The sequence below is a fragment of the Paroedura picta genome, chromosome 18 (assembly GCF_049243985.1).
Source record: "Paroedura picta isolate Pp20150507F chromosome 18, Ppicta_v3.0, whole genome shotgun sequence".
NCBI lineage: Eukaryota > Metazoa > Chordata > Lepidosauria > Squamata > Gekkonidae > Paroedura > Paroedura picta.
Genome location: NC_135386.1, coordinates 11,517,159 through 11,538,690, shown reverse-complemented (window position 1 = coordinate 11,538,690; position 21,532 = coordinate 11,517,159). Strand labels below are relative to the sequence as shown.

At 47.3% G+C, this 21,532-nt stretch overlaps 1 protein-coding gene across 8 annotated transcripts in view; it reads left to right on the top strand.

The window, feature by feature from the left end:
• FANCI (FA complementation group I) overlaps window positions 1-21,532 on the top strand; it is a 62,970-nt gene that overhangs the window by 22,327 nt on the left and 19,111 nt on the right. For 7 of the 8 annotated variants that reach the window (XM_077317895.1, XM_077317892.1, XM_077317894.1 and 4 more), the window contains 12 exons: window positions 32-212; window positions 2,756-2,843; window positions 3,111-3,241; window positions 3,478-3,548; window positions 7,458-7,572; window positions 10,955-11,077; window positions 11,592-11,660; window positions 13,446-13,547; window positions 15,338-15,523; window positions 15,607-15,728; window positions 17,006-17,170; window positions 19,024-19,203. In XM_077317895.1, the coding sequence (XP_077174010.1) occupies window positions 32-212; window positions 2,756-2,843; window positions 3,111-3,241; window positions 3,478-3,548; window positions 7,458-7,572; window positions 10,955-11,077; window positions 11,592-11,660; window positions 13,446-13,547; window positions 15,338-15,523; window positions 15,607-15,728; window positions 17,006-17,170; window positions 19,024-19,203 (1,533 nt within the window). The remainder of the gene's footprint in view (window positions 1-31; window positions 213-2,755; window positions 2,844-3,110; window positions 3,242-3,477; window positions 3,549-7,457; window positions 7,573-10,954; window positions 11,078-11,591; window positions 11,661-13,445; window positions 13,548-15,337; window positions 15,524-15,606; window positions 15,729-17,005; window positions 17,171-19,023; window positions 19,204-21,532) is intronic. The other variant, XM_077317893.1, reaches the window with a different exon arrangement.

Sequence of the window (21,532 nt, the reverse complement as noted above, 5' to 3'; positions counted from 1 at the left end):
TCTTCCTCTCCTTTTTAACATTTCCCTCTAGTGGATTTGGCTGGGATCATGTCACTCAAGGCCTGGTGGATTTTGGTTTCATCCTGTTGGACTCCTATGGGCCAAAGAAAATTACAGGAAGCAAAGTCATGGAAATCACGAACAGCCTTTCAAAGACTCCAGCCCAAAAGGCATGCAGCCTGGGAGCCAGTATCCTATTGGAAACCTTCAAGGTGAGGCAGAAGTGGAGAAAGTCACACGGTGCTTCTTGTTGATAAGCAGGGGTGCCCTTTTTCCTGAGCGGCTGATAGTCAGGGCACTTCTTAATTTAAGTCGGAGCCACACTTCACTTGCTTAGGAGGAGTATCAATCAATCAGTATTTATTTACGGTCATTCAGACCAAAATTAAAATACAAGCAATTAAAAACTAAGACAATTTAAAAAGAGAAAAAACTAATAGTACTATAAACATTTTAAAAGATCTGACAATATAGGAGGAGTAATGGTGACAATAGCCCACCATTAGAAGTTTCCACCTAAGTCTTTTTCCGGGTACATGTGGCAGGCAGAGAGGATGATGATGATGATTTTTGTAATTTTTAAAAATTTATTTAATTTATTACTCGCCTCTCCCCAGAGGCTCAGGGCAAGTTACAACACATAAAACCCCAATAAAACCATACAATCTGTACACCGCCCGTGGCGCCGCGGGCGCCACGGACTAAATAAAATAGTAAGGGGTTCTGGGGCGGGATGTGTCCGGGATGAGGAAGGGTCCGGATTGGACCCTTCCTCATGACAGACAATCAGAGGGACCAATCGGCAGGCGCTTCGCGCCTGCCGATTGGTCCCTCTGATTCCCAGCCCCAGTAACTGCGAGCCGCGCACAGCGCGGCTCGCAGTTGCTCCCGGCCTGACGTGTCAGGCCGGCCCCTGAGGGAACCCCCGGCAAGACTCCAGCCGCCGAGAACCTCCAGCCGCCGAGACTCCAGCCGCCGAGAGGGAATCAGGGCCAGGCCGCGCCCACGCGGCCCGATCCGCGGGTGCAGCTCGCGGGTGCGGCCCGATCTGCGGGCGCGGCCCCGCGGGCGCGGCCCCGCGGGCGCGGGTGCGGCCGGGCGCGGCCTGATCCGCGGGCGTGGCCTCCTAGAAGGAGCAGAAAGAACCCACCCCCCCCCAGCCGCAGAAGATCAAATAAACGCACAGGAGCCGCCGCAGCCCAGCGCACCACGCCTGGGACTCCCCACCAAAAACCAGGAGCCGCCGAGGAGCCGCCACCCGCCTCCTCTTTCAGGTAGCCTGTCCCTTGCTCTGTCCCTCGCCTGCCCCTCGCTCTGGTCCCTGCCTGCTAGCGCCCATTGTCTTCTGGATACAATGGGCTTTTTTACTAGTAAAACCCATAAAACAACAATACGCACAAACATGAAGCACAATAAAACAAGATGCAGTAAAAAAGAAACTCAAGCCTTACCTATACTACCCCTCGATAACCCATTCTAGAGTGGGGAGGAGACAGAGGGAGCTAATTGGTCTTCGCTGCTGTAAGGGGGGCCAGATTGTCCTCATGGCCCCGCCTCATCCAACAACCTGGCAGAAGAGCTCTGTTTTGCAGGCCCTGCAGAATGCAGAAAGCTCCTGCAAGGCCCGCAGCTCCTCTGAGAGCTCATTCCACCAGGTTGGGGCTAGGACCAAAGGGGCCCTGGCCCTGGCTGAGGCCAGGCTCGCTTCTCTGGGGCCAGGTATAACCAGTAAATTCGTACCTGCAGAGCATAAGGCCCTGCGGGGGGCATACAGCAGCAGGCGGTCCCTCAGATGTATAAGAAAGCTCCAGTGAGGGCTGAGAATTTTGCTTTTGTGTCTGGCTTGAAAGCCAGAGTTACCCCATCCAGGAAGGCTGATTAGGAGGAGGCTAGTCTAGAGCAGTAATCATAACTCTCAAGAGACTTAACTTTTTCCATAGCATAGGTTTTGTTCATTCTTATTTTGGTTTTCAAAATATACTTTAGCCTCTCAGTTGTTTTATTGCATAGCCTTATTTTTTTTAAGAATCTGTATCAGTGGAAAAGGGAGTCTGTGAATGGGTTGTCTGTATCAGTTCCCCATGGGCATGACCAGAAGGTTCCAGGACAGTGTAGACATAGCATTCCTCCACTCCAGGTTTTGATAACTTAAAATGATGACTAAAATAATGACTAAAACTAAAATCTTAAACTAGAAAAAAAATGCTTGGATAATTTTCCAGTAGATGAAAAAGCCAAGTAGAAAAAAGAACAAAAAGAGAATTCTTCCCCAGGACCTGGTCTGAGCTTGTGAAATGGCAGGGAAAGCAGGCAACCCACCCCCTCCTTCATAGCTCTGTTCACATGATATAGCTAATGCACATGCATGTGTTGAGAAATGGACTTTATAAATTAAGTTGGGGACCAGTACCTGGATAAATGTGAGGCTTAAATCACATTCCACTGTATATGTGTGGAATGTCACATGAAATTGCCTGATCACTGAAACACTCCATAGGGTCTGGGGTGAAGAAGGATGCTCTCTATTCCAGTGTTGACAAGAGACTATTGTAAATAAGTTAAGTTAAACTATTACTTCCGGAAAGGTTGGTCATCTATGGGAAATTATTTTTAGTTAAAACTTTTTATGGCGTTATGAATGTTCTGCAAGTCTAGTAGAAATACATGGGGAGTTGAGTTCTTGAAATTATGGACAAAATTGTTCTCGCTTGCTTGTGGGTGCTTTCTCTCTGTCATGCGTCTTGCCCCTTTTCAGGTCCACGAGCCAATCAGGAGGGAGATCCTGGAGCAGGTCCTCAACAGAGTCATCGTCAGTGCTGGGTCTCCCATCAACCACTACCTAGGTAAGGGTGAAATGACCCAGTGGGCAACCCATTACATTGTCAAGCTGCTCTTTAGTTTTGCTTCCTTCTCTGCTTCAAAGGGATAATAATTCCTCATTCCAAAACCCTAGTGGCCTGTCCTTGAAAAATAAGGGTCTCATAAACACTCACCCCTTGGTGTGTCAAATATATACTCTGGCCTGCACTCTTCCTAGCTTCTGAATGCCACAGCAGGATAAGTCTTACCTTCTGGAGGCCATAGCTCCACTTGTTATTTTCTTCTTTCAGATTTGCTGTCCAGCATCATCTCCCATGCTCCCCTCGTCCTTCAGAATTCTTCCTCCAAAATCACAGATGCCTTTGATCAGCTGTCTTTTCTCCCTCTTGCAACAGTGGAGGGCCTCCTGAAGGCTGTGCAGGTAAAGCATTGTGTTCCAAAGGGGAGGGGCATGCATGTCAGAGTCATAGGAAAAGTTTCTGAGGGTACAACTAGCATTTCTTTCATTGCACACAGTTTGTTATTGATCCACTCTTTGGTCGTTCTGAAAAGATGACTTTCTCTTAACCCCTCTCTTTCTGGATTTCCTAGTATTCTTCCTCCTGCCTTTGTTGATCAAGTACACATTCTGGTCTATTCCATCCTTTTTTGTTCCAGCCCCTGCTCAAAATAAGCCTGTCCATGAGGGACTCCCTGATCCTTGTTCTACGCAAATCAATGTTTTCAGGGTAAGTTGCCTTTTAAAAAGAATTATTTCCTTCAGAAACAGAAGAAAACAAAACAAAATGGAAAACCCCTCAAAAGTCAAAGGGGGGGGGAGCTATATATAAAGTTGAAAGTCAAATATAACAACCGAAGATCTACGCATACGTTTCTGCTAAATATTTCCAGATATCAAAAAATGTCCAAATGCAGTTGTCTTCATATGCCGTTGTCCTCAGTCCTTTGATTTACAGGAAGCCGGCATTTTATTTGTTTGTTTGTTACCCTCCCTCACGGCTCAGGGCAGTTTACATTAAAAGTTTATAGCTTTCAGCTTATAGTACATAGAATGTATGTCTCCAGTGTTCTAATGTAGCTGTAATGAGGGCACAGAGGGTCCATTTTTGTTGGTTAATGTCCAAGAGACAGTAATTTGGTTTAAAAGTACATAATCCTCAAAAATCAGTGGGCATTCTAATACAAATTTGAAGAGTAATAATTTCCTGCCAAAACCCCCAAATGACACCATATGTACACGTTTAAGAGATATGTCCTGTGAGTTACAATGCCAACAGCTAGACACTTTACTAAAGAGTTGTGGTGTCCAATATATCCAGTATATCCTAAACATAATTTTTTGCTGAACAAATTGCACCTTCCAGCTCTGTATGGGGTTCAGCTCTCGTTGGCTGACTCATGGAGAGTCTGGGTGTCTTGCTGGATGCTTCTCTTGCCTTGGTCAAGTGTCTGCAGTTGTGAGGCAAGATCTTTTCTATCTATGCCAAGCCCATCTATCTAGGCTTAACCTGGCCACACTGATTCATGCCAATCAATTTCTGCATCTCTTGCTTGTTTACTATCAAAACTGATTGTCAGGTCTCTTTGGTTATTTACTTTGGAGTGCAGCTCTTGAGAAGATCCGGAAGGTCTTTCCTATTCAGATTCGTCATCAAGCAAGTAGTCTTGTTTTAATTCTGTAGGTCGTGTAGCTGTAGGTCTTGTGGACCAAATTCTTCAGGGGCCCCTTTCAGTCTCAGGTTTCTTGACCTATTTTGTGTCTCCAGAGTTTCAAACTTTTCTTCCGCCAGTTTCTTCCAATCCTTTAAGTCAGCCACCTCTTGTTCAACATTTGAATCTTTTGTCTAGTTTTCTTCTATCTCCTGTTTGTTTGTTTTTTTATCATCAGTTTGGTCCCCAGAACTGTTTTGGCTTCTCTACTCCTTCAATCAGTGCTCTAAGTTCTTTAATGCGCACAGCAGTCGGGCCGGCATGGAGACGGCCATTGCCATGGCTCCTCGGCCACCGCCCACTGCCTGCCTCCTGTTGCTGTCTCCTGCTGCCGCTTCTGGCTGCTGTCACCTTCCCCGGCCTTCTCTGTGGGGGAAGGGGCTTCCCCAGGCGGGCAGCGGGTGATGGCGGTAGGCAGCAGGGTCTCCATGCTGCCCAACTGTTATGTGCCTGCGCACCGATCCCACCACCGCCAGGGTCGCCACAAGCAAGCGGTTGAGAACTGCTGTGCCAGAGCTTGGAATGAGAAGGTAAACAAGATGCTTTTACAACAAGGTTTTATACCAAGTAAAGCAGATCCAGGTCTCTTCACAAGATTACAAAATGAGAGAATGACTTATGTACTAATTTATGTAGATGATTTAATTGTATGTAGTGAAAACAAACAGCATTGTATGTTTAGATAAGTAGAAGACTGGGAAATGTATATTATTATTTGTGTATCCAAACAGAAAGAGAAAATGGTAGTTTTCTCCTTAATCAAAGGCAGAAAATCATAGGCCTAATAGAATTTTCAGGTCTCAAGGAGGCTAATGTTGTAGCAACTCCAAAGTATACTAATTTTTTAATCAGAATTGGATAAGAGTAAATATCTACCTAACAATGAACTGTCCAAAATGTTAAAGGTAAATTATTATTTCTAGCTACTACTTGCATCTGCAGTGGGGATACTATGTATAAAGGTGATTTCACCTACCTAAAGAGACTTAACTGCTCTGAAGAGAGTTGTAAAATATTGACCTTAAATTAAAGCTGCCAGCAGCAAGGGATCCCAATCTGATGCAGATTGGGCCGGTGATAAAACAGATCAGAAATCTACCAATAGGTTTGCATTTCTTTATGGGATTGGAACTGTACGTTGGAGTAGGATTTTGTTGAGCATTCTTTAACAGAAGCAGAGCATATTTCTGCCGCAGAAGAATCCAAGGAAGCAATATGGGTTAACTAGATTTTGGAAGAACTGAGAATGCCAAATCAAAACCCTTTCAGATTATGGAAGATAACCAAAGTTGTTTGAAATTGGTGCATTCTGAGAAAGTAGAAACACATACTAAACATATAGATATCGTATGTCATGCAGTCAGAGACCTGAATGAGAAAGGGATTACCAAGATGCAGTATTGCCCAACAATGGAGATGGCAGCAGACATCTTAACAAAGCCTTTGCCAAGAGGCAGTTTTGAAAAACTGCATATGAAATTAAATTTGGTTGATTCAAATCAGGCCCATTGATAAGGGGATTTGTTGGAAAATACCTGGAATCTAATTTGAATTTCTATGATTCCAGGAGGGGGGGGGGGTCTCAAGGCTCTGCTCCGGAATCAGCCCCTCCCCTCTGCGTGTGTGCAGTTTAACTGTTCCTTCTTCTCTCTCTGCCGCTCTCCGGAGGGGATGGCTTTTGTTGTTATGAAGAAGAGTCGGTTCTCAGATGCTGCTTTTCTCTACCCGAAGGAGTCTCAAAGCAGCTTACATTCGCCTTCCCTTTCCTCTCCCCACAACAGACACCCTGTGAAGTGGGTGAGGCTGAGGGAGCCCTGAGATTACTGAAGAAGAGTTGGCTATTACATGCTGCTTGTCTCTACCTGAAGGAGACTCAAAGTGGCTTACATTCTCCTTCCCATCCTCTCCCCGCAACACACACCCTGTAAGGTGGTTGAGGCTGAGAGATCCCTGCTCGGTCAGGGCAGTTTTCTCAGTGCTGTGGCAAGCCCAAAGTCACCAGCTGGTTGCATGTGGGGGAGCGCAGAATCAAACCCAGCTCACCAGATTAGAAGTCCACACTCCTAACCACTACACCAAGCTGGCTCTCTATATAAGGTTAACTTGAAGAAATCTACATGTAAATGATTATTAAACTCAGCTTCAACTTTCTCGGTTATAAATACCGAGTGTGCTGTATATGTATTCATCCTTCACTTTGAAGAAACTGCAGACTCCACTACATTCAAGAAAGAAGGTGAAATATCTTGCATCTGGTGAGTGCTGGAATATGAAGGAGGAGACAGACTATCCAATCTCTAACACTCTAACCATAATTTCCCATTTTAAAATGTTCCAGTTTCCTGAATAGGCACACGTACAAAATTGGCTCCCAGTTCAACCAAACTTTTTGTTACCTGAATGCATCCAGTCTAAAACCGTTTCAGTCCAGGTACCTTTTACACTACAGAATTGTATGGGCTCAGAGGCAAGAGAGGCAGCTATGAAATTAATGAATTTCTGGTCCAGCTGTTTTTGTGTCCATTCATGGATCACTTCCTTGAAGCAAGGTCACTTCTTTGAAGACCGCTAAAGATAGAATGCTGCTTCATCATGACATAGTAAATGACACCATTTAGCCGTTGGACTGATAGTCTGATCTTATCCTGTCACAATGAATAAAATGCATGAAGTTCTATTTTTAAAAAATCTAATGGAATTGAAAATTTTAAATAAATACCAAGGGTTATTTGTTTAAAATGGCTTTCAATCCATTCTGATCCCCCCCCCCCAGTCTTTTTTTTTTCTTGCTAGGGCTTCACTCCCAAGTTTCATGGGTAGTTTAAATTGGCATGTTTGTGCTCGTTGTTGCCCCAGTATACAGCAGAGGAGAAAATATTCCAGATTTTCCAACAGGAGTTATTTCCCCTCCGCTTTCTTTCTCACAGGCAGCTGGATGCTCGTAAATCAGCAGTTGCTGGATTTTTGCTACTGTTGAAGAATTTCAAGATTCTGGGTAGCCTGACTTCCTCCAGCTGCAGCCAAGCAATCGGTGCAAGTCAGGTATGTGTGCAATTCAGAAGTTTCCAAGGCACCTGTTTAACCTGCTGCCTATACACACAAACACACAAAAGCATAAGAAATAAATGTGGCTTGTTGAACTCATTACGGCCTATTATGCACGGCCGCTGAAACGGCCACATAGAGAACACGGAAGAGGAAGAAGCAAGGCAAACCACTTATGCACGGGACGGGACGCAACGGCGGCAAAACCCAGAGTATCCGATTATGCACGCGGCTACTCCGGAGCCACTTCTGGTTGCGCCCTGGTCCTGGGAAGCTCCACTTTCTTCCGCATCTCGCTAACGTGGCTTTTTCGGCGGCATACGTTGACTCTGCGCCCAGTTGCTGCCTGCAGCGTGCATAATTGGTGATTTTAGCCGCCGCCATTCCACCCTGAATGTGGACCTTCCACTCTGTGCATAATGGGCCTACCAGAAGATATTCTGAGGGAGATGTGTTATTTTAGAAGGTCAGGCAGATTCATAGGGGATGATGGTAGCTATAAGCTTGATGGAACCTTCATGTACAGAGGCAACATGTCTGAATGCTAGATGCAGGGGACAAACAACAGGAGAAAGCCGTCACCTTCGCGCTCTAATGAAGAATGCCAGCTAGTGCTTGGATAGGGTGGAAGACACAAAGCCACAAAAATGATCTAGAGGGAATGAGAAAACAAAATGGCAGTGCAGGTTCAAAATGTTTGCAACAAGATACACAACAAATAGAACTAGTCAAGCAGGGAGCATCAAGAAACTTGCAGGAGCAACAACCCAATCCCCCCCTCCACATACACACACACACTTGCTTCCTATCCTTTCCCCCTGCTTCTCTCAGTTTCTATCGTTCTTCCTCCCCCTACCCCTTTTCTTCCTGTCACTCTCACCCCATGCCTACTGTCACTCCCCTCTCTCTGACCTCCTGTATTGTAAGCTTTATGTCTCTTTACAGAAGCTTCCATTTTTCCTGCCAGCATATACAGTCTCCTCTCAGGTCCTTCAGTGTTGTTTGTGGGAATGAACCATGAAATTGAACAAGCTCCCAAGGTCACCTTTATTCTCTTAGTAGACTTGGCTTGTGTTTGGTGGTCAGCTTTCCATGGCTGTTCTGATGGTCTCAAGGCCAGAGAGCATTTAGGACTGGGCATAATGGGGTGGTGGCCATCTTTTGGGCTTGCAGTTCCAGAAGAAGCAATACTGGTGGGCAGGTTGCAGTGCGGTCCAACCCAATTAGGTCTCATGACTCAGAATCAACAACCTTCAGGATCAAGAATCCTCCGTGGCAGCACTTACCCATCTGCCCAGCAGCATCACTGCCCGAACATCAGTGGCTCCCCTTGACCAGTTTCCAGGCTTAATTATGAGAGCTGCGCCTCCCTTGCACTTCTGGGCACCCACCTGGGCACTTCATGGCCTCCAGCGCCAGCTGCTTCCCTGCCCGTCCACGCGGTCTCTTTGCCATCTCCATTGCAGAGGCAGCAACTGCCCCAACCACCCACATCAGCAGTGGCAGCTTGTGGGCCTCGATGGGGATGGCTCCCAGAGAGAAGCACCTGCACATGCGCAGACAACACTCTTGTTTGGGGTCATTGACACCCTCTCTCCGTTTTCACAGGTTTAATTTTTTTTTCTCCCACCCTGTGGAGACCCTGAAGTTTGGAGACAATCTCCATTCTCCACGTGGCCCCAGTCTGCAATTACAAGTGTCCAAAGATGGGACCACACTTGGCAAGCAATGGCCCATGCCAAACTCATGGGAAAATTCCTTGCTTTGTCTTCTGATTTCTGATGCTCAGACCCCAGCCATGTGGCTGCGGCAGTTGTGACTCACCTGCTCTCTGCTTGCTTCACCACATCCAGGGCAGTGGCTCCCATGTGGCCTGCCCCACTGGAGCTTCATCTGTCTGCACAGACACTGCTCTTGTTTTCGGGGCGGATTGACACCCCCCCCCTCCATTTTTTAAAAAGTTTTTAAATTCTCCCGCAAGCCCGTGTGTGGGTGTGGGTGTGGGTGGGTGCTCCCCCAAATTTATAGGAAAATCTTCTGCATAAAAGGCCCCCATCTCTGCAGATTGAGGAACTGTTGACTATCATAAGCAGTGAAATCCAAAGGATGACACACAGTCTACCTGATTGGCCCTCCGAGGCATCACTCGACCACAGAGGACCAATCAGGTAAGGGATGCCCTGCCCCCCCCCCACTGCGTCCCCCACTTACTTCCACTTGCAGGATGGCAGCTGTGCTGGCCCACAACCCCAAGGTAAGATGGCTGAGTGGGGAGGGAGGGAGAGGCTGGCCTATAAGGCCTCTCCCCCCCCCCCCCATTGCTGTCCTGCCTCCCCAAGGTAAGCCAGTCAAGTGGAATGGCTAGGAAGGAGGGAGGGAGGGAGTGGGAGGCTGGCCTCCAAGGCTGCCCACAGCCCAAGATCTTGGGCGTAGAGACAGGAGGACAGGAAATGGCCACCCACGGGCAGGATGGCCCACAGCGGTCTAGAGAGGTCACTGCGTCGCCTGCCCAACTTGGGGGGGGGGACAGGAAGGCTCTGCAAATGCTGTCCGCCGCTCGAATGGCCCCGCTGCGGCCTGTGCAGACCTTGACTCTGCCATCCGGGTCCAGGGGGGAAGGCCCCCAAAACAGCACATGTCAGAGTGACTGTGCCCGCAACAGCCTCCAGAGGCCTCTCAGCTTGCCCAGTACTGGGGTAGGTGCGAGAGGCCTTGGAAATGCCACATGCTGTCCTCCAGAGGAGCCAGGGACATGGGTCCAGCGGCCTGATCCTGTGCAGCAAGGCCTGCTGTTTTGCTTCACCTTGCTTCTCTTTCATCCTGGAAGTCTGGGACAACAGGGAGCATGGGGCCCAATGGCCTGATCCTGCTCAGCAATGTCTGGTTGCCTGCTGCACCTTCCTTTCCTGTTTTCTGGCTTCTTTTTTTCCTCTGGCTTCCTCCCTTTCTCCCTGTCGATTTCCCCCCCTGCCTTTCATGCCTCCATTCCTCCCTTTTTCCTGTCTAACTTCCTTTCTTTTTTGCCATTTTCTTCCCTCCTATCTATTTTTTGTCTTTCCTGACATTCTTTCCGCCCTTCCTTTCTCTCTTTTCTTTCTTCTTCACTTTTTCTTTTTAACTTTCTGCCTTTTTCTTCTTTTTTATAACTCCCTCTCTTTCTTCCGGCCTGCCTGCATCCTAGCACCCTGTGCATTCCTGGGTGCCCCAGGTTTTGCCCCTAGTAAGACTTTAAAATCATTATACAATTGGCAGGCTTGCTCAAGAGTCAGTTTTGCTGTGTCCAGGCAAGTCTTGCTTCCAAGGCAGGCATGTGTAGGACTTCAGTCTTAATTAGGGTAAGCAAGAGCAAATTTGCTGACTCTCTGGTGCTGCTCTCCAGGTCCAGGTGGATGTTCACTCCCAGTATAACTCGGTGGCTAATGAGGCCTTTTGCCTTGAAATCCTGGGCAGCCTGAGGCGATGCTTAAGCCAGCAGGCTGATGTCAGACTCCTACTGTATGAGGTGAGGATTCTTCTTTCATGGGACCACTGTCACATCTGTCTTTGCTGTGCTTCCTGTGGGTGCAAGTCCTGTGGTGGAGCAGGAAGGTGGTTCTGAGCAGGGCTACAGTGCTGGGGGAGGTGGGGTTGAATCTGAGGGAAAGTGGCAGGGATGCTTCTCAGATAGAAATGCTCCCCTCCCCAAGGCTAATCCCCCATAGAGAAGGACAGACTGAGGTCAATATGATACATCTTTTCCTTAGTGGATGGACTAGTTTAGGAGAGGAAGAGTAATTTAAGTTGGCGTAGGGGAAAGTTAACATGCATTTCCTTTCATTGTGTCCCTGTTCTCTGTCTTGCGCATACACCCTGCTTTGACCATGGTAGAAATGTGGGAGATCCGGTCCATGGCCCTTCTATATCACATGCCTACTTTGCTACTTTTGTTGTAGGAAGGCTACTTGCCCAGGAGAGGTTGCATACCTGGAGTGATGGTTGGTTTTGTCAATGCTGCCTATTTATGTCTCTCTTTGCAGGGTTTTTACGATGTCCTGCGTAGAAATTCCCAGCTGAGTAGTTCTGTTCTGAAGACACTGCTGTCTCAGGTACAGGGTGCTGTAGTAAGCTCAAACAAATATGGCGTCCCCTCTGGAATGTTGGTTTCAGGCAGGCAATGAGAAAAAGACATCGACTTGGTTTAGGATCTCAGCACTCTCCTTAACAGGACACCTGTTAGCTGAGTTTTAAAACAGTGTTAGCAGATGGACAGTTTTTTGGTCTGGCCTGGACAGAATGCAACTTACAGCCAGGAATCTGGGCATGAGTTTTGATGCCTCCTTATTTGTGGAGGCTCAGGTCACAAAAAGAACGGAAGCTGCTGTTTTTCCATCTCTGCCAAACTATAGTGCCCTGCTTGGCCCTAGGACACCTAGCCATGGTCCTCCATGCAACCATCACCTTTAGACTGGATTATTGTATTTCGCTTTACGTGGGCCTACCCTTGACTCTAATCTGCAAAAATGCTGCTGCACAAGTCCACCATGGAGGATGCATATAAGACCAGTACTAGCTCCAAGCTGAGTTTAAGGTTTTAGTGCTAAGGCCATGCGCAGTCTGGGACCTCAGGGACTGGAGAAGACTCTGTTTGCCCTTGGTCAACCAATTAGTAGTCTGACTGGCCCCTGCCTGGTGGAATGAGCTCTTCTGCCAGGCATATGGTTGAGTCCGGTACACCCAGGAGAACAAAAACACCATACAGGTCTATCCTGCTGAGACGGGGTACTCCTTTTACTTATTATTTAACACTGCTTTAAACTAATCTAAGTAATGTTGTACTGTTACTTAGTACAGTGGCTCTACCATTTTTAGAATGGATTTGATGTTTTATAGCAGGGGTAGTCAAACTGCGGCCCTCCAGATGTCCATGGACTACAATTCCCAGGAGCCCCCTGCCAGCATTCGCTGGCAGGGGGCTCCTGGGAATTGTAGTCCATGGACATCTGGAGGGCCGCAGTTTGACTACCCCTGTTTTATAGTATTTATATCCAACATATGGTTTTATTATATGTTGTTGTAAGCCACCCTGAGATGCCTGACTTAATAGGGGCAGCCTGCAATGAGGCTCTGGTCACTGGGGGAGCCCAAGTGATGTGTTTCTGTCCACCCCAGGCGAGACTACTAGCTCCCTATCTGTCCCCCGAACACCTGGCCACAGTGATCCACCTGACAGTCATCTCCAGGCTGGATTTCTGTAACTTGCTCTATGTGGGCCTTCCCTTGGCTTTGACCCAGAAGCTTCAGCTGGTACAAAATGCAGCTGATAGAGTCCTCATGAGAACACACATCCACCCGGCACTGAGGTAGCTGTATTGGTTACCAGTTAACTACCAGATCAGATTCAAGGTGCTGATCTTGACCTTTAAGGCTGTACTGTACGCGATCTGGGCCTGGTGTACTTGAGGAACCATCTGTCTCCCTATGCCCCCTCACAGGGCTCTGTGGTGCAAAGAGATTTGTGATCCCTGGTCCATTAAAAGTCTGCCTGGCCTCAACCAGGCTCCAGCCCTGGGGAATGAGTTCCCAGAAGAACTGAGGGTCATGCCAGAACTAACTCTGTTCTGCAGGGCCTTCAGTTGAGGTCAGGCTGACGAAAGATCTTGCCCCTTCTCACTGTGACATCACCCTGGGAGATTTGGGTGTGGGATCTGGTACTGTCTGGTGGGGTTGGGTATGGGATGTGGGCTAGGATTCTGGGGGTTTATAGATTGTATGTATTTTTATATGATTTTATTGTGTGTTTTACTGTTGTTACCCGCCGCAAGACAGCAGGCTGAGAGCGGTGGCATACAAATATAATAAATAAACAAACAAACCTGTCTATTCTCTGGCAGATAAAGCGGTACTATGAACCTGAGCAAGATCTGTTGCCCCCATTAAAACTAGAGGGATGCCTCTTGGCTCAGCGAGATCAAATCTTTCTGCAAGAACCTTTGGTAAGATATATGAATGGATGATATAATAGCATCAAACGGCAAGCCATGTTGGCCTGAAGCAGCAGAACAAATTTAGAGTCCAGTGGCACCTTTAAGACCTTGGACTCTAAATGTGCTCTGATATAATAGCACGTAGTAGTTGTACATAGCACTTCAAAGGAATTTGTTCACCTTAGTTTTAAAGATTCTAAAAAGAGAATCCTTGGAGGCCGGTGTTATTATCCCCATGCTTCAGTGGCTGCAAGAAGAGGCTGCACCAGTTCTTACAGATAGATCTTTCGTGTATATTCTGCTCTCCTGTCATCTGGGTTTGTTTGGGGGATTAAAAAGCACCCCTTAAGAGGCCATCATTCTTCAAATAAAATGCCAGAATGTTTTCAAGCAACTGTAGATCTCTTTTTATCACATCCACTCATTAAATTAATCTCCCTCCCTCGGCCTGAATCCACCTCCCATCAGGAAGAGTGCTTTAACTGCAAGAGCCTTGAGGTTGGGAAAAGAAGCACTGAAGCAGTGTTTGCCCACCAGCATTTGTACACAATTCTACATCACTATTGTCAAAGTCACGTGGTAGAAAGGCTTCACACACACTGTCCCATTCGGGCTCTCATCAGGCAGCAAGGCTGAAGGATCACAGACAGGCCAGAACAAGCAACACAGATCCAGTGATCAAGGCAGAACCAGAAGACTACAGGCATCCAAAATGGCTAGAGCTTAGTCATATTCTACTATCCAAATCAAAACAGGTCAAGATATAAAATGCTTGACAGGAGATGCTGAGCCAGCAAAGGATGAGAGAGATTCAGCTGCAGGACTTTATAGTGAACTGAGCCCCACCCCTTCCTGTAGCCAGGGCTAGGCTTTGATCCTGCCAGGATCTAAACGTGGCATCTTCTTCCCGAGAGGTTGAAGGTCCTGTGCACCTCTGCCTGGTCTAGGATCCAGGTTTCTGGGAGCACGTAGTGAAAATGAGAGTATTTACCTCTGAACCCCAATTACTACGTGTGCAATGAGCCTCGGTCAGCCAGGATTTTTCCGCTGCCATTTACTGGAAAACCCTTCTGGGGCTGTCAAGAAACCCCAGATTTTCATAAAACCCCTGTTGAAAAAGCCTGGTCTGGGCTTTCTGTTTTTGCTTTCTGTTTCCACAAGCTTCCATGCTCCCACCTCCCACAAACAAGATACATTATCTCTTTTTGGGTGTTTCATGAAAAACCACATATCAGGACTCACTTATGTGATTGTATCGATTTAAGTGGGTATCCGTGTTGCAGTAGCACCTTTAAGATCAACAAAGTTTTATGTAATGGGATGGGTTGTGTTTTGAAAACATTGGCTTGTGTGTCACAGAAGCCCTACACGCATCTGTCTTTGCAGAGGATTCTGAGGAGGCATGTTTTAGGGGACAAATACACATTACATACAGGAACTGGCCAAGTTTTGCCACTGAGAATGCATGTCTTCTTACATAATCCTGCAGTTCTCCACATTGGAGTGGAAAACTGGATTTGAATGGCAAGGTATGTTGCAGGAAAGCTCATCGGTGGGTACTGACCTTCTCCTTCCCAGAACACAATATGAAAACGGCCTCCTCCTTAAAGCCATGTGCAAAGCAATGAGGATTTGAACCCCTCTCACCATATTTGTATTCCTCTTTAGCAGAAACTGGATCATAGTTGAGCCTCTTGGTCCTTCCCCTTCCATCTGCAATATGAGGACAGTATCTGACATACTTCCTTGGGGAATAACAGGGCATTTGAACATTCCACATGTTGGCCATGTCTTATTAGGCTCACCTCCTCTGCTGCATCCAACACTGCCTGATGTGGTATAAGAACACTTTAGTCCTGTGCCAACGAGATGAAGATGAAGAGGAGGACAATGAAGAAGAGGCCGGATTCCAGCAAGAGTTGAGTGAGATGTTGGAGTCCCTCACACGGCGAATGATCAAGAGCGAACTGGAAGATTTCGAACTGGTAACTTGGGCATGAGGGAATAGGGAATGAGAAGGACCCAGCCTCTCGCAGAAAATCTTAATGTCTTTGTTTTCATTGCTCAGGATAAATCAGCAGATTTTTCTCAGTCTACTGGAGTGGGCTTGAAGAACAATATTTATGCCATTTTGGTTATGGGGGTCTGTGAAGTCTTGATTGAGTACAATTTTTGCACGGGGAACTTCAGGTAAGGAATGAAATAATATTTGTTTGTTTGTTTATTTGATTTATATCCCACCACTCCCCGAAGGCTCACGGCGGGTTACAACATTTATTAAAACCCCAATAAAAACCCCATAAAACAATAAGACATAAAACCAACAAGACGGCAAGGAAACCTGGTGGTAAATCTTGACCCAATTTAGTAAAACCGTAATACCATCTAGGGGGAGGTGGAGGGAGGGAGGGGGCCCTTGTCGATTTAAGGTGGAAAATCTGTCTTTTTCTCCTTCCTTCTGTGTTTTTTTTTTAGAATTTCTATTTTTGATTTACCGTTCTCCCCACTAGGCACTCAAATCTACTTACAAAAAATCCTGCTGAAAATTAATAATTAAGACAAAAAAGACCAATATTTTACACTAGCAGAAGCCACCTGCAGGATTTGTGCCACTAATTCTGTGCAATAGAATGTTATGATTGTTTCCGGAAGACTTGGTTTTTATACCCCACTTTTCACTACCCAAAGGAGTCTCAAAGTGGCTTACAATTGCCTACCCTTCCTTTCCCCACAACAGACATCCTGTGAGGTAGGTGAAGTGAGAGCTCTGACAGAACTGCTCCGTGAGAGCATCTGTAGGAGAGCTGTGACCAGCCCAAGGTCACCAAGCTGGCTGCATGTGGAGGAGCAGGGAATCAAACCTGGCTCACCAGATTTAGAAGCTGCTCCTCTTAACCACTACAACCAGGTGACTCTAGACCAGGGGTAGTCAAACTGCGGCCCTCCAGCTGTCCATGGACTACAATTGTAGTCCATGGACATCTGGAGGGCCGCAGTTTGACTACCCCTGCTCTAGACGGATGCTGATAGAGAAAGGGTGGCTCAGTTGGGGACTCCAGCTGGCAGTGGGGAGAACAAGCCCCATCGACTACACTTTTAACACTGAATACATTTTAATACTGGCCTTTCACAAAGGAGCTCAGGGCAGCATGTGTGCCTCTGTCTTCCCCACTTTATGCGCACAACAGCCCTGTGAGGTAGACTGGGCTGTGACTGGCCTAAGGACATGGAGGCAGCTGAACTGCAGAGGAAGGATCCCAGGTTCTAGTCCAGCACTATGGCCCCCGCAACACACTGGCCCTCATGTGTGCCACACTGGCTCCCTTAGATGCTCTGCTGGGCATCCCATTCCACCATTAAGAATCCTTAAGTGGAAAACCAGTAAGTAGTCTTTGCAAAATTGTGGCACTTGAGCTTCTGTTAGTTGGGGGTTGAATTGTCCTTTTTTTGTAATTGTATTGTGGCAGCAAAAGCACATCTGAAGACATTCTGGGCCTGTTCAAGTGCTACACCAGTCTTAGCAACATCCTGAAAGAGAAAGGCGGAAAGAACAAGTCCCCATCAGCAAATAAAATGGCCCGAAGCTTCTTTTCGATGGGTTTTGTCTCCACCTTGCTCACAAGCCTCTTCAGGTAAGGGTTTCTCCTTTGCTTGCCACTTCTGGGGCAGGCTGCAAGGCTGTTGTAGCCGCCTGTTGGGAGGCAAGTCCCAGTCACCTGAGTGTCTGACAGCAGGGGTCCAGAACCTCCATCCAAGTCCAGGGGCTCAGTCCGGGTTAGATAGATACAAAGCAGGTCAGGTAACAGGTGGGATACTCAGTGAGATGGCAGGAGTACTGGGGCCCAGATCCTATGATGACTTACCAGTCTTTCCCAGTATTTCCTTAGCAGAGGGTAGGCTGTGGGCTGCCAGGAACACACTTCTTTGCTTGGTCCTTGCCTCAGCAGGCAGGTCCATTTATTTACTTATTGTATTTATAAAGAGAGAATATTTATAAGACTGCCCCTCTCAGCCCAGCTGTCTTGGGGCGGTGTACATCAATTTTAAGTCAATGTACAACCCATCTATCTATTAGGATCTCTAAAACAACATCCCTTGCTTCCAGGCCTCTCCCACATTGCTCTCCCATGTTGATTGCCAGACCCAGATGTTACAGGGGAAAGTGCTATGAGAGGAGGTAGGGCGGTCCTTAGATGTTACTGGCGGCCCCGCCTCAATCCACTGCCTGGTGAAAGAGCTGTGTTTTGCAGGCCTTGCAGAAATGGGTAAGCTCTGACAGGGCCTGGGTCTCCTCTGAGACCTCATTCCATCAGGTAGGGGCCAGGACCCAAAAGTCCCTGACCCTACTTGAGGCCTGGCAAACCTCTATTGGGCCAGGGACCATCAGCCTGTTGGAACCCCATTTTCGGGGGACATATTTGGAGATGCTGTCCCTCACCAGGCTCAGACCACAAATGGCCTTAAATATCAAAAACAGCACCTTGAACCTAATCTGGTACTACGCTGAGAGCCAATGCAGCTGCCTAAGCACAGGAAGTATATGAGCCCTCCACTGTGCACTGGTGAGGACTGTGGAAGCTGCATTTTGGACCAGCTGTAATTTCCAGAATAGGGGCAAGAGAGGGCCAGTCTCCTGAGGCCCTACAGTCTTGGGGCAGCATCAGTGCTGGCTCAGGGTCCCTTCAGAAAGCCTATGAGTCCCCAGCAACATGGAAGGGGTCTGCTAAAGCAGGACTGGGAAACAGGCTGTCATCTTCTTCCAATGAGGACTTGTCAGTCTTAGATATCTGAATTGGATATTTGCCATAACCCTTCTTGCTGCCTTGCCCTTAAGCACTCAGTGTTTGCTAATTTGCATTTTAATCTTTGCCTCCATCTTATCAAAATCAAGAGCTATGTGTGTGGTGTGCCCCCTTCTCCCAGTTGCATCCTCACAATAATCCTGTGAGGTAGGATAAGTTGAGATAGAGCAATCATACCATTACTGTTTATTGATGTTGGTCAATTTCTTAATGTTTCCAACTGCCTGTTCTTTCGGTACCCTACTGCCCTTTTGTGCACTGTTGTTTATTTTCACTGCACATTAAATTGTCTGGAACCTCTGATCCCCCTTCCCCACCCATTGTTTATTAAAAACCCAAGTTGCACAAGTCACTGACAAGTCACTGACTCCTGATTTATAATGCTAGGCCTCTCTTCCCCTCCTCTTCTGTAAGTTTCTGCATAACAATGAGAATACCTGTTTCTACAGGCTACAAGAGTCTGTGTGGAAATGTTTGTTTAGATATCCCAGGATGAGTATTTGCGAGACCCTTTTTTCCATTCTAGGCCTTTCCTCTTTCCTGTTCAGTTGCCTTCTACAGCAGATCTCCTGCAGTTGGCAATATATATATATATTGTGTGTGTGTGTGAGGCAGAAATCATGGTGATTTATCATGCCTCGCCTCCAGAGAGATCACCCACTTATTTCCTTGTGACTTTGTAGGGACTGTTCTCAGAACCATGAGGAGAGCTTGTCTGTCCTCCGTGCCAGCAACGAATTCCTGCGTCATGCCGTCAGTGTGGCGCTGCAGAAGGTGCAGCAGCTGGAGGAGACAGGGCAGACAGATGGGCCGGATGGGCAGAACCAAGAGAAGATGTTCCAGAACCTTTGCAAAATCACTCGGTGAGTTGCCCTGGGCAGTCTTGGGATTGGATATGAGTCAAGCAGACGTGTTGAGCCTTTCTGGACCCTGGGCCCACCCTGAAACACTAGCAACAGGCCCACTGAACTGTAGGCCCAAGACATTGCAGTCCCATGACTAGAAGAAGGGGAGCTGGAGTAGTGAACTCACTCGTGTCACGACCAGGACCAGGACCAGGACCATGGGCAGCCAGGGAAAAGAGACTGCAAGCCATGAAGCAAGCCTCTCCCCTTTTGAGTGGCCACCTCCCGGCACTCCTCTCAATATGTGGGCAAGGAGAAAGTCAGAACTTGCTGTCTGCACAGGTGCCCAAGCAGCAGGCCCTTCCAAAAAGGCATCCTCTTCCAAAAATAGGTGCAGTTCTCTATCAACTCATGACCCACTAACGCAGGGGTAGTCAAACTGTGGCCCTCCAGATGTCCATGGACTACAATTCCCAGGAGCCCCCTGCCAGCGAATGCTGGCAGGGGGCTCCTGGGAATTGTAGTCCATGGACATCTGGAGGGCCGCAGTTTGACTACCCCTGCACTAACGGTTTAAGACTGTGAGTTGAAGACTGCTGAGGCAGAGCATATTGTGGTTTGTGCAACAAATTGGCTTTTCTGTCAGGCTAAGTAACTAAGGTTCATCTTCGTGGCTTCTGTTCAGGCACACATGGGACTTGGATTCTGCAGGCCAGCCACAGAGAGGAACTAGCAAGCATAACAGACAATAAAACTCCCAAGAGTGCTCACCCCTTCCCCTCCTCAGGAGGGTGACTTATCCCACCCAAAAGTCATGTGAGGTAGGAGGGGTGAGCACACTTCAGCAATCGTGCTCACCTGGGGTTTGTTGTTAACATGACCAAACCTAAACTATCCCCATGCAGGTGGCACAATTTCTAGGAGCCACCTTTGACTCGAAGGAAGGGATGTCATCTTTGCCTCGTAGCAGAGCAGATAAGATCAGGGCAAGGGCTAAATGCTTCATGCAGATCCCATGTGTGACTGCACAAAAACCACTCGATGAGCAACAGTTACCAGTAAGTACAACCCTGTTTTGTTCCACTGTGGAAAGTCTGTGTAGAAGAGATCTTCTCTTCTGGGACAGCCTCATACACTTCATGGCCAGGAATTTGGGTGTGATTTTTGATGCCTCTTTATCATAAAGGAAGCCCGGATGGCATTTTTCCACCTGTGCCAAGCCTGGCTACTAGCGCCCTACCTGTCCTCAGAACACTGGGCCACAATGATCCATGCAACAGTCACGTCCAGATTAGACTTCTGTAACTCGCTCGATGCGGGCCTACCCTTGTCCCTGACTTGGAAATTGCAGCTGGTACAAAATGAAGCTGCACAGGTCCTCACTGGGTCTTCTTGAAGGGCCCATGTCCAGCCGTTGCTGAGGCAGCTGCACTGGTTGCCGGTCTGCTTCCGAATCAAATTCAAGGTATTGGTTTTGACCTTTAAGGCTATACGTGCTCAGGGTCCTACCTATCTGTGGGACTGCTTATCTCCTCATGCCCCCTGCAGGGCACTTTGCTCTGTGGGTATGAACCTGTTGAGGGTTCCGGGCCCCCGGGAAACACGCCTGGCCTCAAACCAGGGCCAGGGCCTTTTCAGTTCTGGCCACTACCTGGTGGAATGAGCTCCTGGAAGAGCTGAGGGCCCTGTGGGAGCTCTCTGGGTTCCGCAGGGACTGTAATACGGAGCTCTTCTACCAGGCTTTTGGTCCAGGACGGGCTGAATACCGGGTGATAAGAGTGGGTCCTTCCCCATCCTTGTACAATCTAGATCCCTCCTGGGGGGGCCTACCATTGCCCCCAGGTTTGCATCTGATGGGCATAGCCAGGAATAGATGAAGTGAGGAATGCAGGCCTAATGAGGGAAATACAATAAATCAACAAACAAACAATTAAACAAATTGTTGTGATCGCCATCTATGCTGCTCTTACCTGTTTTATATTAAAATATAAATTTATTATTTATATAATAAAATAAAAATAAATAAAATTTATTTTAATAAATAATTTTATTTATTTTAAATAATAAATTTTTATGTTATTTATTTTATTTTAAAAATAAATTTATTATTTATGGGTTTTTAATGTTTTTACCATGTTGTGAACTACCAAGAGCCAGCTTGCTTGGGAGTGGGGGAATAAAAATCTAAAAATAAATAAATAAAATAAATGGACCACTAAGAGAAGGCTCGATTATACCTGTCACAGTTTGCTTGGTAGATTTTTTTGCTTAGCAGAGGGCAGCTCACAAGCTGTGTGGAATCCGATACATTTCCTGGATGTGCTGCCCACATGGAGATGGGAACATG